Source organism: Hippocampus guttulatus, chromosome 18 (assembly GCF_054856545.1).
Source record: "Hippocampus guttulatus isolate MCC_2025c chromosome 18, RoL_Hgut_1.0, whole genome shotgun sequence".
Lineage (NCBI taxonomy): Eukaryota > Metazoa > Chordata > Actinopteri > Syngnathiformes > Syngnathidae > Hippocampus > Hippocampus guttulatus.
Window position 1 is genome coordinate 3,952,208 of NC_141278.1, and position 14,003 is coordinate 3,966,210.

Sequence of the window (14,003 nt, forward strand, 5' to 3'; positions counted from 1 at the left end):
TGATAATGAAGCCTCTGCAGACGCGGCGTATTGTATACATAGCCGCGCGTTGTCTTAGGAGCTCGGTGGCAGTTTGGCTCAAAAGGTTGTCATGGAGACAGACCCTCCAAGGAGGTTGATGAGATTCATCTTTTTTTTTTTTTTGCTTACGTATGCAGATGGGAAGCTGCCCAGACCACTGGTTGTCCTGGAGACAAATCCGAACCGAAGAGCCTATCAGTCGGAAGCCGGGAAGGCATTGGTACACCACTGTGTCGCGGTAACCGAAGTTCTCCCCGATCACTTGGCCGTTGACGATGCCCTCCGGGATGCCGCAGTGACCAGCTGCAGAAACAACACCATACACAAACACACATGCTGGGTAAAACCCAACTAAATTCAAGGCTTATTTGCCGTGACAGTTGGATACGGCGATTCTAGACTACTGCGGCTTTAGAAGACAGGCAGCGGGTCGACGGACCATTCATTGGTTGAAAGTCCCTGAGGTGATCCATCGAGACCGATGTTTGTAACATGGTAGTTTCTTGGTGACCCCAAGAATGAAAAAGAAGTACCATATTTTTTTTTTTGCACTATAGGTGCACTGGATTATTAGGCGCACCTTCAATGAATGGGCTATTTTTTAATTTTTTTCATTGCATGCACTGGACTATAAGGCGCAATCTACAATGCATCCAAGACAGCTATTTCTACACTCTCACATTAGATGCATCTTTTACCCTGACATCGGGATTTTGGCCTGTTTGACTGACGCTTCTCCTCTGTTCCTCAACTTCTCGTTATCGGCCTCCGATAAAACTTCAAAAGTCGTCAAATTTGCAGATCGACTTCAATGCCCCCATCCTGTATCCACTCCAGACAAACATAACAGCAGCCTAGCTTAGATGGCCAGGACGAAATTGGGTGTTCATCATATGTTACGTTGCACATCACTCATCTACAGTATGTGGTCACGACTTGAACAGGTGGAGTCCAGACCGCAAACCAAGCAGAGTCAAAGATTGGGATGGGCGATATCGAAAACGGATGAATGGATGACGAAAGCAGCTCCCGATTGGTTGGTTTTAGAAGCCGTTGCCTTTCGGCACAATCTAATATCAAAGAGAGCAAAAGAAGCCTTCTGCCTTCGCAAACTATTTGGGAATCTGCGAAAAACCTCAATTATTTAGCAGTTTAAAAAGGCTCAGATGGTCAATTGGCCCGCAAGCACTTCTACAGCTGCACGGCGGTTCTTTGTGTTGTTTCCAGGAGAAAAAAGGGAGGCACACATATTCTTTTGAAGATGGGTTGCCTAATTGGATTGGGATTCTTGTCCTTTTCAACTCGCGCGCTCCGACTCGATTCGCTCAGTTGCACGCAAGGCGGCTAATGAAAGACGATGAAACGCATTGTTTACAAAAGGGTTCTCACAGTCAGATTCGATGATTGCGACATGTCAATTTGGCTGGTTGGGATTATTTGACATTTGTTGGGTCTGATCATAAATTCTTTTTGATTGTGATTAAACACGAGGGCACTGGGTGGGGGGTGCTAAACTGACTGGATGTCAAAGCGGGTGCGCAATTTTAAAAACTTCAGTAAAAGTGGAACAAGGTGTAACTCGGTGACACCGGGAGTCCGAAATATGAAACGCGCCATCGAAACAAACGCTTTGCCGTTCCCAACATTTTGATGCCGCACACACCCTACAATGTTGTTACCTTGTAAAATGTTACCTTGCAACACTCCAGAGCACAAAAAGAGGAACCGTATTGTATATCGTATTACAGCTAGCTACTAGTATAGAATTTCCTTTTATTCAGCATAAACGGTGGTGTGCTGACCCCACCAGGGGCTGAGTGAGATTGAAAGGGTTATGTCAGTTTGCCACAATAACGAAGAATTTGTCATATGATTTGATCATAATTAAAAATGAGAGGGCGACCCCCCCAGCTCTTTCATATTTAATCATGATCAAAACACATGAACAATTATTTGCACCAGTTCTGTCGGCACATCTGAGGCGGTGCGCAGTTTCAGCAACAAAGAGGCCCGAACTGAAATGAATATTAAAGCTCATAGAGTTATGACCAATTAACATTTCCAAACTGTGATGCATGCACATCTTCGGGGTTGTGTGAAATTAAAAATGTAATCGCAGTTTGATGTAATAACAAATCATTGGTAATGTGTTTTGATCATGATTAAACACCAGAGGGCTGGGACGGCAGCTTGAACTCTGTCTAGACTTAAAAAAACAAAACAAAAAGGGGGCGGGGAGAGGGGGGAGATTGTACCTTGCAACACTGGAGTGCCACAAAGTTTCTGGAATATTCTTCGAAAGTCATGAGAAGTCAGGCAAACGTCAACTTGACTTGAACACGGCCTAATGTGAAAATAAATATTCGATCCAGAGTCAAATCACGTAAAACACTTTCAAGTGGTATTTTCTTTTTTCCCCTTCGCCTCTTGGAGTAGCTGGAACGAGCGTAAACCACCAAGGACAAGGGAGCGCCTTCCTTCGAGGAAAATTCAATTTCTTTTTTTTTTTTTTTTCATTGATCTTAAGCTAAGTCTGTTTCGGAGAAAGAAAAAAAAACTGGTCTTGAATCTAAATGCTGTTTATGTGGCACCGAACAGCTCTTGGGTGCCGTAACATCTGTCAGTGCCTGGCATTTATTTTGAAGGTGGAGGGTGGGGTTCCCCCAGGGGGTCCTCTCAGCTACTTTTAATACCCGTCTTCATTGGGCAGTCAAGAAACATCCAGCTTTCTCTCAAAACGGGAGAGCCTTCTCTACATGTGAAGTGATGCACTAATTAGCGTTTACATCCACGTACCTAAACAGCGCGACTCGGTTCCGCTCCATAGCCCCGATGACAGGCACTCCCTGACGGCCGAGCCCACCAGCATGAATCCGCCATCGCAAGCGAAGATGGCCGTTGCCCCGAAGGTCGTCTGCGTGCCGATCTTCTTGCCGCTGGGCGGGGACGGCAGCTCGCCGCAGGAGATGACTGACAAAGACAAGGCGCAGAAATAAGCAATCGCCACAGGAAAAAAAGTTTTCTGGGGTGACTCAACCACCACCGCAACACCTAAAAGATATTGACTCACTCTGACAGTGCGGCCTCTCATTCTTCCAACTCCACACGCCATTGGGGAGGCACTGGATGTGAGCGGGTCCTAAGCGGTAGTAGCCGGGGTCGCAGGTGAACACGATGCGGGTCCTGTACTCGTAGTGCGAGCCGTTCACGATCCTCCAGCGGCCGTGCTCCAGGGAGAAGGAGCCGATGCTGGGGCACACCACCACTGCACAACAGAGAAAGTCGTGAACAAAAGTACGGTGACAAACGGCGGTTACGCCAAGAGGGGTTTTTCCGTTGCGCCGACCTGAGCACCGCGGGATCTTGTTGTGGTTGCTCCATGTCCCGTCGGGCTGGCAGATGGCGGACGTCAGTTCTTTGCTGGAGAGCCTGTAGCCGTCGCTGCAGAAGTAGGAGACGCGCGTTCCCACCGAGTAGTCGGCTGTTACGACGCCGCCGTTTGCCGGCACCTTGGGGGCTCCGCACGAGACAGCTTGGGGAGGACAGAAAGACGAGCGCACGTACACACAGTGGACTTAATGCACCGGTGATGTCTTTCAAGCATGCCGGTTTGATGTCTTCTTTGCTTGGCTAAAAACAGATGGCACAGGACGACGAGAGTGAGTGAGTGGGTGCATCCTGCTCTCAGATCACTTCAACTGAGCGCTGCTATTCATGTACAGTGTACGTGAATCCAAATCAAAGTTTGTTTCTACGTTGTCGAAAACCTTTTTTTTTTTTTTTTTTTTTGTCTTTAAAACATTTTCTTGGTATTTAATTTGCAATCATTCGCATTGAATCAAGTACCGGTCCTGTACGGTTCAGTTTTAATTTTTCCTCGCACACACCTTGGCACGCGGGCACCGGCGAGTCCCAGGCATGGTGACCGAGCGGCGTGCGGCGGCAGGTGGCCGTGGCGTTGCCGACCAGGCGGTGTCCGCGGTCGCACGCCCAGCGTACCACGCTGTTGACGTGGCCGCCCGTCTGCGACGAGATGGAGCCATGCAGCGGCGAGTCCGGCGTGGAGCAGTACAGTGCTGCAAGGAACAATTCCAAAAAGGGACGAGTTGACGTCACGTGATGAGAACGACTTGAAGGAAAGCAGTTACTTCGAAACACTGTCAGCGGCTGTTAACAACCTCGAAGCTTATCATCATTAACACCGTAACAACTTTGCAATGACACTAAGAGACTAATTGTGTCAAAGACTTTCACGTGGACCATCAGCTCTTTGCTGGCCCGGTTTGATCATGTTGCACTTTTAAATAAGTCCCTTTGGGGTTTGTTGAACAGAAGTTTTATTTTCATGTGCTAAACAACTCGGTGCTAATCAGCATGTTTTTGTCACGTGCCAGTTGTTAGCAATTAAAACTTCACCTCAGTGACTGTGTGCTTTCGAACCTAAACAAGATATTTGTATTATATCGGCTTTGAAGCTTGCTCAGAGGCAGCTAACTTCATAAACAGATCGAGACGATAGTGGGAAAATAATTAAAGGGCGGGATTTCGAGTCCCTCTGCAGGTTGCATAGCCTGAAGTCTGCTGGAGGGCAGCTTACTTGTATTTGGAGAGAAGTTCACTCACAAACACAAACACCTGAACACAACAGTAACCTCAACCCGAAATAAGAACCCGAACCAAAACCTAAGAAATAACCCCAAGTGAAACCCTGTAAAATAAATTCGGATTTGTTTCTAAATACATTACATTTGTGTGAAAATAACTGCTGAAAACTGCCATTGTGTTGTACTGAACTGTAGCTAAATACCATTAAGCTTTTTTTTCACTTTTCCACAGATTTTTGGGGGGCGTGGCTTAAAGCAGAGGCCCAGTGCACTTGGGCCTCGGCACGAGTTGTCCTTGCCGTGCAATTTCAGAACTTGAGCGGCATTGTTTGCATCAGCAGGCGTGCAGTGAGCTAGCTAGCTAGCTATGCCAACACCCCGAAAAAGCATCTTCCCTTTGGACAGTCCGCTGGTGTGGCCGCTTTATAGGTCCAAATATATATATTTTTTATGATCCAACTATTTCAGTTCAAACTCATTATGCTCTGCTGTACTGCAAGAGTTACCAAGTGGGGACGTCACAAACATCTGCTCCAACTCTCCTTCATCACGAACAAGAGCATGAACTGAAAGGTCGGAGGAACTAACCAGGTCTTACTCTCATCATTCTCCCCTTCACTGTCAAAAAAATCCTTGAATAAAATCCCATTACATGAGAAAAGGGTCCTCAGCGGACAAAACATTCCAGTCCAACTGTCTAAAAAAAGTGGCGCCATCTGTGCTCCGCGGGATCCGCTTGGACAGAGAGCGGACCTTACACAGTGCATTCAACTGCTTGAGAGGCGGTCAGAAGTGAGGCTAATGTGCTCAAGTAATTTTTAATAGTCATATTCTGCATTTTTTGCGGAGAGTTCTCTCACAAATTTGACTAATGTGACATTAAAAATTCTTTCGGTAGCCATTTTACAGCCCTGACCTTCGCTGTGGGAACCGGTCGTCCTTCTGTCTGCCTCTCCGATAATATTCCATGCAACGTGATAATGCTAATTAGTAGTAAAATAAAGTTGGGATACATACTTTGGTACTCACCAACATAGCGAATTCTGAAGCCTCTCTTGTTGGTGCCGTGGTCCGATGACCAGCGCACCAAGAACTGGTGCCCAGAGGTGGTGATGTTGAAGGGCGTCGGTAGGTCACCGCTCAGCGTGGCCAACGTTGGGTCGTTGGCGGATGGACCTGAGGTGTGGAAGACGGACGGGAAGTGACTTGATCAACTTTGGGTGATGGGGTAATGTGAAATACACTCATCGTTCATTTCAGCGATGGCTATGCGGTAAGACTTTGTTCATATAATGTAGCGTAAAAGCAGCCATGTTTGCATTCTACGATGTTCTAACGCCAACTTTTTTTTTTTTTTTTACCATCAAAAATTTCCAACACGTCAAACTCTCTCTCCGTGTGAAAGCTTTCAAAGGTGATGGTGACGTTGTAGCCCTTCTCCACGCTGATGCTCCACGAGCACATCTGCAGATTGGGATAGCTTTCGGGCCAACCGGGACTCAGGATGACACCCGACGAGTCGTATCGCACGTCGTGAGCGGGGCACTGAACTGAAGACGAAAGAAAAAGAGCATTTTTGATTGAAATCTTCTCATAGGTGTGGCACGGTGTAGAACATTCCAAGCAGGGACCTTGGCACGTCGGCGGCGGCGCGTCCATCTGGAGCCGCTCTCCCAGGCGGCAGGCGAGAATATCGCTGCCGACCAACGAGAACCCAGGATGGCACCTGTACCTGATGATGTCACCTAAAAGCAATTAGGATGCAAGGTTAAGGCGATGGACAAAGAGGCGATGACATGAGGTGCATTTCACTTTTTTCAATTATACTTGTTGAACTATGGGAACAGTTCTCTTTGATTTTCAGATTTTTCGATTACAAGTTGTGATTGCGCACTGCTATGGCCCGGCGAGTTATTTGTTCGTGTCCTTTGAAAATAAATTGTCTTCCGTGGTCTTCAGAGTGTCTCGTTTGCAGCGCGCTATCAAAGTGACATGTCCGGAGGCGGGAGGGGGAAAAAAACAAACAAACAAAAAAAAAAAACGGATGGACAGGAGGACGACTCACCTATCTCCAACTCGCCGTCCTCCATCAGCATGTCAGCATTGGGCACCTCCGGAGGGGGCTGGCAGACCCTTAATTGGTAGGCTGGAAGATGGATGACACACAGGGCCGAAAAGGGGAGCAGCAGAGGAAAACGTATGAATGTAGAAGGCACTGCAGAGGTTAAAATGCACCATTTATTTTGCTTTATGCTTTACTTAACCCTCCGATTGAACTCCCTATTGCGCGTGTGGTTAGGTCAGCAAGGAGGCCGGAGTGGCCACACAAATACATTGCTTGTCTTGAATCATAAAAAGCAACAGCCACCGGGCTGAGAGGCTGCAATCGATACGACTGCAAGACCATAGATCACTTAGTAACCCGGCGAGCGAGTGGCCCAGAGAGAAAATACAGAGAGGGAGAGCGCTGAGGGCTTTAAGTCAGGATGAAATTGACGATGAAAATAAAAAACCTGCCAATAAGTATCTGCTGCCCTTGTGCATATCTGAAGACTGCATTTTTTTAAATGAATGCACTGTGTGTGCGTGTGTGTGTGCACGAGATTCCTAAGAGAAGCAATTGATCTCACTGATCTCAAAAGCATTTTCATAGCTTGTTTGTTGTCTTGAACTGTCCTTGGAGAGCCAAGCGTTTTCACGTTTTTAAGGCGAGTCATCAAACTTTGCCGCCCTGCTCTGCCCACACGAACGATGAGAGAGGCTTCAGAACGATCAGCAATTCTGCGTCGCTCGTCTGTCTTGTGTATGTGGTTTGACATTTCGTAGCAGTCAAACTAAATCTCTTTTTCAAGTAAATTTTTGAAAGACACCAGACAATAGCCAAACTGTCTGCTTCAAAATGGTGCATTTTATGTTTCTTTTCATGCCAGGGCTCTTTTTTGTTGGTTTTTATGGGTCTCCACATGAGGGACACATCTCAAAATGTCATGATGCCAAGTTAAATTGTCTTTGGTGCCTAAAATTTGGTAGCAGTCAGACAATCTCGAGGTCAAGGTAATGTCTCCTCCCTTTTAGTTTAGTCTTAAGGAAGTGATAGTCATGACGGTTATAGTGTTACTGAGTGAAACAGGAATCAGGGGTTAAACATTTGATAACAGGCCGAACAAAAATCTAGGACAAGTTCACCTATGAAGGATCCTTAAAAATGGGCAATCGTATACAAATATGACTGCTTCTAACAAAAATGACAGTTTTCCAATGTGCGGACAAGGCCTACGGAGATTTGCTTGTTGGTCTGCTCATGATTGACACGTCGACCAGAAGTCAAGCTGGTTGTAGGAGGTGAATTCTCAAGAATGTCGCGATTAATCGCATTTTAGAGACAAAATAAAACTTTCCAGTCTCTGGTTAAACAACAAGGCACAGATGCACAATTTGTACAACACATAAATGGTGGGGCTTCACTTTTTTTGTGTACAGAACGCTAACAAGCAGTGTCCTATTTTTCAACCATCTGCAAGCTACTACAGTACACGACCACGCACACAAAAAAAAACAATCCCTCTAAACCCTCGAGCAGATGGGACTTTTTCTCGACAGTCACAACCTACCAAGATGATTCATTATGAGTCTGACATCTGTATAAAACAGTGTCGAAGAAAAAAAACAAAACACAATTGCATGGAGGAGCAATCACCACAAACCTCTGGAAATTGCGGTGAGGAGAGGACAGGAGATCATCATGTATATGTATGAGAGAGAGCGAGAGAGAAGGAGAGGGTGTGTGTGTGTGTGCACGTGCGTGAAAACAGTGCTGTGAAGGTTAAAAAAAGTCAGGAAATTCACGAGAAAAGATTGTGTCTAATTAAAAATTCCACCCGAAAGGCATCTTTTGAGGAGGAAGAAAGAACCCCCACCCAAAAAAAAACAACAACAACAAAAAAAAAACCCGTCATCATATTAATCTCAGAGATAAATGTAATGGAATTCAAGAGATAAACTATAAGCTTTAAAATGATGTTCAATGTGTTCCTCAAGCTACAAGACCAACGCGCCATAATGCTGCCGTAGTAGTATTGTGCACTCTTAAGGCTGGCTTTTTGCCTCAACGGGTAGCCAAGGATATGACAAGTAGACATATGAAGAGAGGTGCAATGTTTGGGCACACATTTAAAATGTATGAATGTACTGGATTTACTGTAGCGACTTGGCAAGAGCCAGAATTTGGCCGGAGAAAATTGGGACCAACTCGTTTTCTAGTCAATGATCCAGGTCATAGGCATAGTCGGGATAACATTTACTGCCCATTTTCAACAGCTAGCTAGCTAGCTGTTGATTTATTTAGCCATCTAGCTAAATAAACAAATAATAGCTAGCTAGCTAAATAAATACATAAATAAATGAATGAATAAATCATTTTGATTTGGACAGAACCATAAGAAGGAAGATGTAACTCTACTAGTTGTCTGTTAAATGGAGAGTCTTGGTTTCGTTGTCATGATTCTCAAAAATGTCCATTTGGAATCTTGGCAAAAGTGGCACTCATGCGGTGCTGAATTTCTACATCAACGACAGCTCTTGAGCACAGAAGACTGCTACGGTAGATTTTCTTGTGCGTTGTCATCCACATAGAGGGTGTCGAGAGCTGGTTGGTTGGGAATCTGAGCTTTCTTGATGTTGATGTCAAGCCCCCAGGAGCAGGTGGGTTCCGACAAAAACATTCATGACATTTTGAAGGTTGGCTTCAAAGGGAGCAACTCGCGTGTTGCCATCCGAACGTTGGCGCTCTGTGATACAGGATGTAAGCGCCTTGCTTTTTGTTCTGAACGTATTCATATTGAAGAGCCGACCGTCAATCCTGTCCATGAGCTGGTCTCCCTCAGGCAGGTTGGCGCTGTTCAGGTTGAGGACGATGGTGATGAAAACGGCCGACAGAGTTGGTGCAATAACGCAGGCATGCTTGAGAGAAGTCTCGCCTTTGAAAAAGGGCTGCGGGATTTTTCAGTCTACCTTTGCTTGAATATTCGTGGTAAGAAGAAACATCTTTTACTCCGTCCCACTGAGCTACGCTACGCTCTCTACTTTTATTCTTGCACATCCATGATTTGGTTTGGCAGAGAGACTTTCACCTCAGGTGATGTCACATGACTCTTTTCACCAACCCAAGGCAACAATTGGTGACGCTCGACTTCAATTTCACCAATCAAACGGAAGCCAGGTGGTCACATGACCCGGGATCAACTGTTTCCAGGCTCACACAGAAGCAAAGTGACGACTTACACGGAGCGCTGCAGAAAGAACAGAGTGTGCCTCACAGTCAAAAGAGGCAAAACACCCCGAGCATCACACTCAATATGTTGACTTTTCAGATTAAGGAAAAAAAAAAAAAAAAAACTATTGTACATCACGCACGCCGAGGCCACACAAATTGTCAGTCAAGGATGTAGCAACTCAAACAACCATTGTTTGAGAACATGTCGAATGTCGGGGGTTGATGAATTATAATTACAGAACCAATGTTGTGCCGAGATGGGAAGTCACAGCCATTGTCTACCTTTATATAGAGAACTTTCAGAAGAATGTGGTTTTATTGAGTTGACAACCGCATTGTGAATCAATAGATCTAGAGAAAAAAAAAATCATGATTAATGCCGAAGAGGGTTGTCTTAATGAAGTCAAATATAATCGCATGGGAGGGTTGATTTTTAAGACTGGTATGATGAAGCAATTCAGAATTACACATCTTGTTTGTTGGACATTTTTGACTCTATGGAAAAGACGGACTTGGGAACAATCAGAAGAAAGGACAGTGCAAAAATGTAATTCCAAGCAACGGTAGTGCTCTGCTGGATATCGCCAGTAGAAATGCGGAGACGGAATCAACATTTGTTTGAGGAACATTTCAAATGCAAGAAGTAAGTCAAAGTAATGGCTGCCCAACTAGTTTTCGACTTTAATGAGTCGTAAAGGATATTATAAGTCTATACACAGTATGCGTGGAGGAGTAAGGCAAAGTTTGCTGACACACAGACGCTCTGCGGGTACAAAAACAATTCATTTCCCTTCTTGGGAACAGCTAGCAAACTGCGCAAGGAAAACCGACCCAACCGGGTTTCGATCTACTCTAACTTCAAATGGTTCTTTGTGCAGCCATGCTTCAACCCTCTCAGGCACAACTGCAAGTGACCTAACGAGGATGAAGCTGAATAATCCACAACATCGACAACACCAAAACAGATCGCAGTCATCGACTGACAACGTCGTCGCTTACCGTGGTAGCTCAAAACAAAGAAGCCAGCTCCGGAGAAGTCCGAGTGGAATTTGATGAGGATGATGTTGGAGGTGGAATAGACAGACTCCAGTGCTGTGTTGCCGCTGAATTGGCCAATCTGAGGAGACGATTGGTCCGGACCATCCCTGCAGTGAACACAGAAAAATCAGTTACAATTTGCTCCGCAACGTCGTCATAAAGCGTTGGGGGAGAGGACATCCGCATCCAAGTTATTGCACTCATTAAGTGGTCATTTGTTGTCAGGAAATGGGCAAGACATGAGAGTTGAAGAGGTTTGATGATATTTACGAGATAAAAGCTGGAAAGTGCTCCACCGCCTCGATAGATACAAAGTGCCCTTGTGAGGATGCCGCCAAAAACCATACGCGAGGACAAAGTTCACGGACATTGTACTGTTGTTCTCCGACGGCATGAAATTGGTTTGTTTCGTCAAAATGTCGCAGCGGCAGTTACTGAAGGCTGAACTCCAAATACAAACCCACTTGGAAGCGAGCATTTCTTTTTTTTTTTTTTTGGGTGTCTCTCGATGACGCGGCGGTTCAAACAGAATTGGTGATCATGAATTTCCGTTTTTCGGAGGCTGTCTTTGAACGCCTCTCGAGTTGAACGAGAAGAGAAAAGGCACGGAGTCGGGCGTGTCTGTGTTTGTCGAGACTGATAAAAGCATAAATAAAGTGTACGTTTTGAAAAACCAACACAACAGCTCTCCTTTTTCAGAGCTGCAACATGTATCTACAGTATATATGTATATATTTGAGCTATATTAGCCTACCATCAAAATCTTTTTCCATTTTCAAACATTTTTTATAAAGCTCCAGGGAGCCACTAGATGTGGCTCCAGAGCCGCATGCGGCTCTGGAGTCATCGGTGTCCGGGACGTGATTTTCCAGTGTAGCGTCAGTTAGCATACAGGGAGTCATCTGTCAACCACCAGGCCCTCTGCGGAACACAACAAGCACCTGCCGACGAGTCGCGCGGACGAAATGGACTAAAACAGCGCGCAGTGTCCGTGATTTAAAAAGCGTCATCATGACATCCCACTTCCGTCTGCTATTTGAGCCACTCTGGATCGGTCTAATTACATGCGACGAGGTTTCGGGGAAAAGCCATCCGTTGCCCTTTGATCCACATTAAGAATCCGGGAGTCGTCTCAACCGGCCTGCGGATGCAGACCGTGAAGCGAAGACTCAGCAAATATGATTGCTCCCTGTATGAGACCAATTAACAGAGAAACTCAAGGGCTGGCATCTGGCTCGCTACCTGAGGAGGGCCGCTGTGCAAATGGCACTCCCCCCCACGCCGACAGCACTCCCCGCCGAGAGACAGTTTTGCCGCGGCAGGCGCGATGATGCGAGTGTCAGCGCCTTTCTCTTGATGTGATTTCAGCAATTTGGTTCACACGTATGCAATTTCGCACAGCTAAACGCTCACGGAAAGACGGAATGGCTAATTACAGGGCAGCGCGGGACACAAGTCAAATATTTTCAAAAGATTTTTTTCAAAAATTTGGGATGTACACTCGCAGCCCGGTGGGTCCAGTGGTTAGCGCGTTGACCTCACAGCGCAGAGGTACCGGGTTCGATTCCAGCTCCGGCCTCCCTGAGTGGAGTTTGCATGTTCTCCCCGGGCCGGCGTGGGTTTTCTCCGGGTACTCCGGTTTCCTCCCACATTCTAAAAACATGCATGGCAGGCTCATTGAACACTCTAAATTGTTGCTAGGTGTGAGTGTGAGGGCGGATGGTTGTTCGTTTTTGCGTTCCCTGCGATTGGCTGGCAACCCGTTCAGGGTGTCCCCCGCCGACTGCCCGAATGACGGCTGGGATAGGCTCCAGCACCCACCGCGAACCTTGTGAGGATAAGCAGATCGTCGAATGAATGAAACGGATGTCCACTCATGTCACAAAGTTCGGCATAGTGTGCATTTTGGGTGAATTTAGTTTGGTGAAGCAAGAGCGCCACAGTGTCATCAGCAGGTTGCAACAGAGCTACCGAGAGACTGGAAGAGTCAGTGAAAGGCATAAAAGTGGATATCCTCAGGAAACAAAAAACAAAACAACCGCGTTAGGGATTTGGCTTTTCCGCTTCTGCTACAGTACAAGATTGATAGTAGTCTTGTTTAAACCTGCACAACTTTTCTGGGATCGTCAGTCTTGTTTATGGCTTGGTTTTGAGTTGCACAGCTCAGATCAAGATTCGGGGCTAAATTTATGGGCGGTCTTGTTTTAAGGTGTGCGGCTTTGGTGGGATTTGAGGATGTGGTCTCAAGCGTTCTTTCGAGCTGTGCCGCTTTGTGCTATTTATCTTGTTTTAACGTTGCACATTTTTTGTTGGGATTATGGTGGCCACAGTCAAACTTTTGACATGTGTGGATGATGTGCAATTCTTTATTCGGAATGTGGGAAGTCGTGTGAGCTTTATGGCAGTCTTACTTTCAAGCTTGGCATCTTTTAAGGGATGCATGGCAGTCTTGTTTTAACCTGTGCAGCTTTTGTGTGATTTGCAGTAGGCTCACTTCAAAATGAAAAACGTACAGGAGATTTATGGTCATAATATTCACCATTGTTGTGGAATTTATGGTGGTCTCAAGTTACGTTACACAATTTGAGATTAATGGTACCGCTAGTCAGATTTTAATTTTTGACATTTTTCTGAGCTTGTAGGTAGTCGTGTTTTGAAATGCATTTGGGTTTTCTGGCGGGGAGATTTCTGAGAGATTTTAGAGATTTATGTTCGTCTCACTTTTGGCTGGGCATTTCCCGTGGCATGTGCGGTCGTTTCATTTTAAACTATGCAGCTTTTGTGAAATTTACAGGAGTCTGACATGAAGATGGATGACTTTTGGAGGACGTCACAGTTGTCATATTGAAGCTGTGCAACGCTCTTGCAATTTATGCTTGTCTTGTTTTACGTGTACTTCGGAAAGATTTATCGTAGCGGTGTCTTTTGCGGAAGGTGCGCAAGTCTTATTTGACTGGATTCTTACTTTGAAATGTATCACTTTTGCAAGATTTATGGTCGTCTATTTTTTTTTTCAAGCTTTGTAACATTTCTGAGATTTATGGTGGTCATACTTTAAGATGCAAACA

At 45.6% G+C, this 14,003-nt stretch overlaps 1 protein-coding gene across 3 annotated transcripts in view; it reads right to left on the reverse strand.

Annotated features, from left to right (window-relative positions):
* The window catches only part of csmd3b (CUB and Sushi multiple domains 3b), a 182,976-nt gene that overhangs the window by 13,018 nt on the left and 155,955 nt on the right, over window positions 1–14,003 (reverse strand). For 2 of the 3 annotated variants that reach the window (XM_086136555.1, XM_086136554.1), the window contains exons 46-55: window positions 10,897–11,042; window positions 6,691–6,771; window positions 6,257–6,370; window positions 5,987–6,175; window positions 5,643–5,801; window positions 3,909–4,097; window positions 3,368–3,553; window positions 3,092–3,286; window positions 2,818–2,991; window positions 151–324 (exon numbers count right to left, since the gene is read on the reverse strand). In XM_086136555.1, coding sequence (XP_085992681.1) covers window positions 151–324; window positions 2,818–2,991; window positions 3,092–3,286; window positions 3,368–3,553; window positions 3,909–4,097; window positions 5,643–5,801; window positions 5,987–6,175; window positions 6,257–6,370; window positions 6,691–6,771; window positions 10,897–11,042 — 1,607 coding nt within the window. The remainder of the gene's footprint in view (window positions 1–150; window positions 325–2,817; window positions 2,992–3,091; window positions 3,287–3,367; window positions 3,554–3,908; window positions 4,098–5,642; window positions 5,802–5,986; window positions 6,176–6,256; window positions 6,371–6,690; window positions 6,772–10,896; window positions 11,043–14,003) is intronic. The other variant, XM_086136556.1, reaches the window with a different exon arrangement.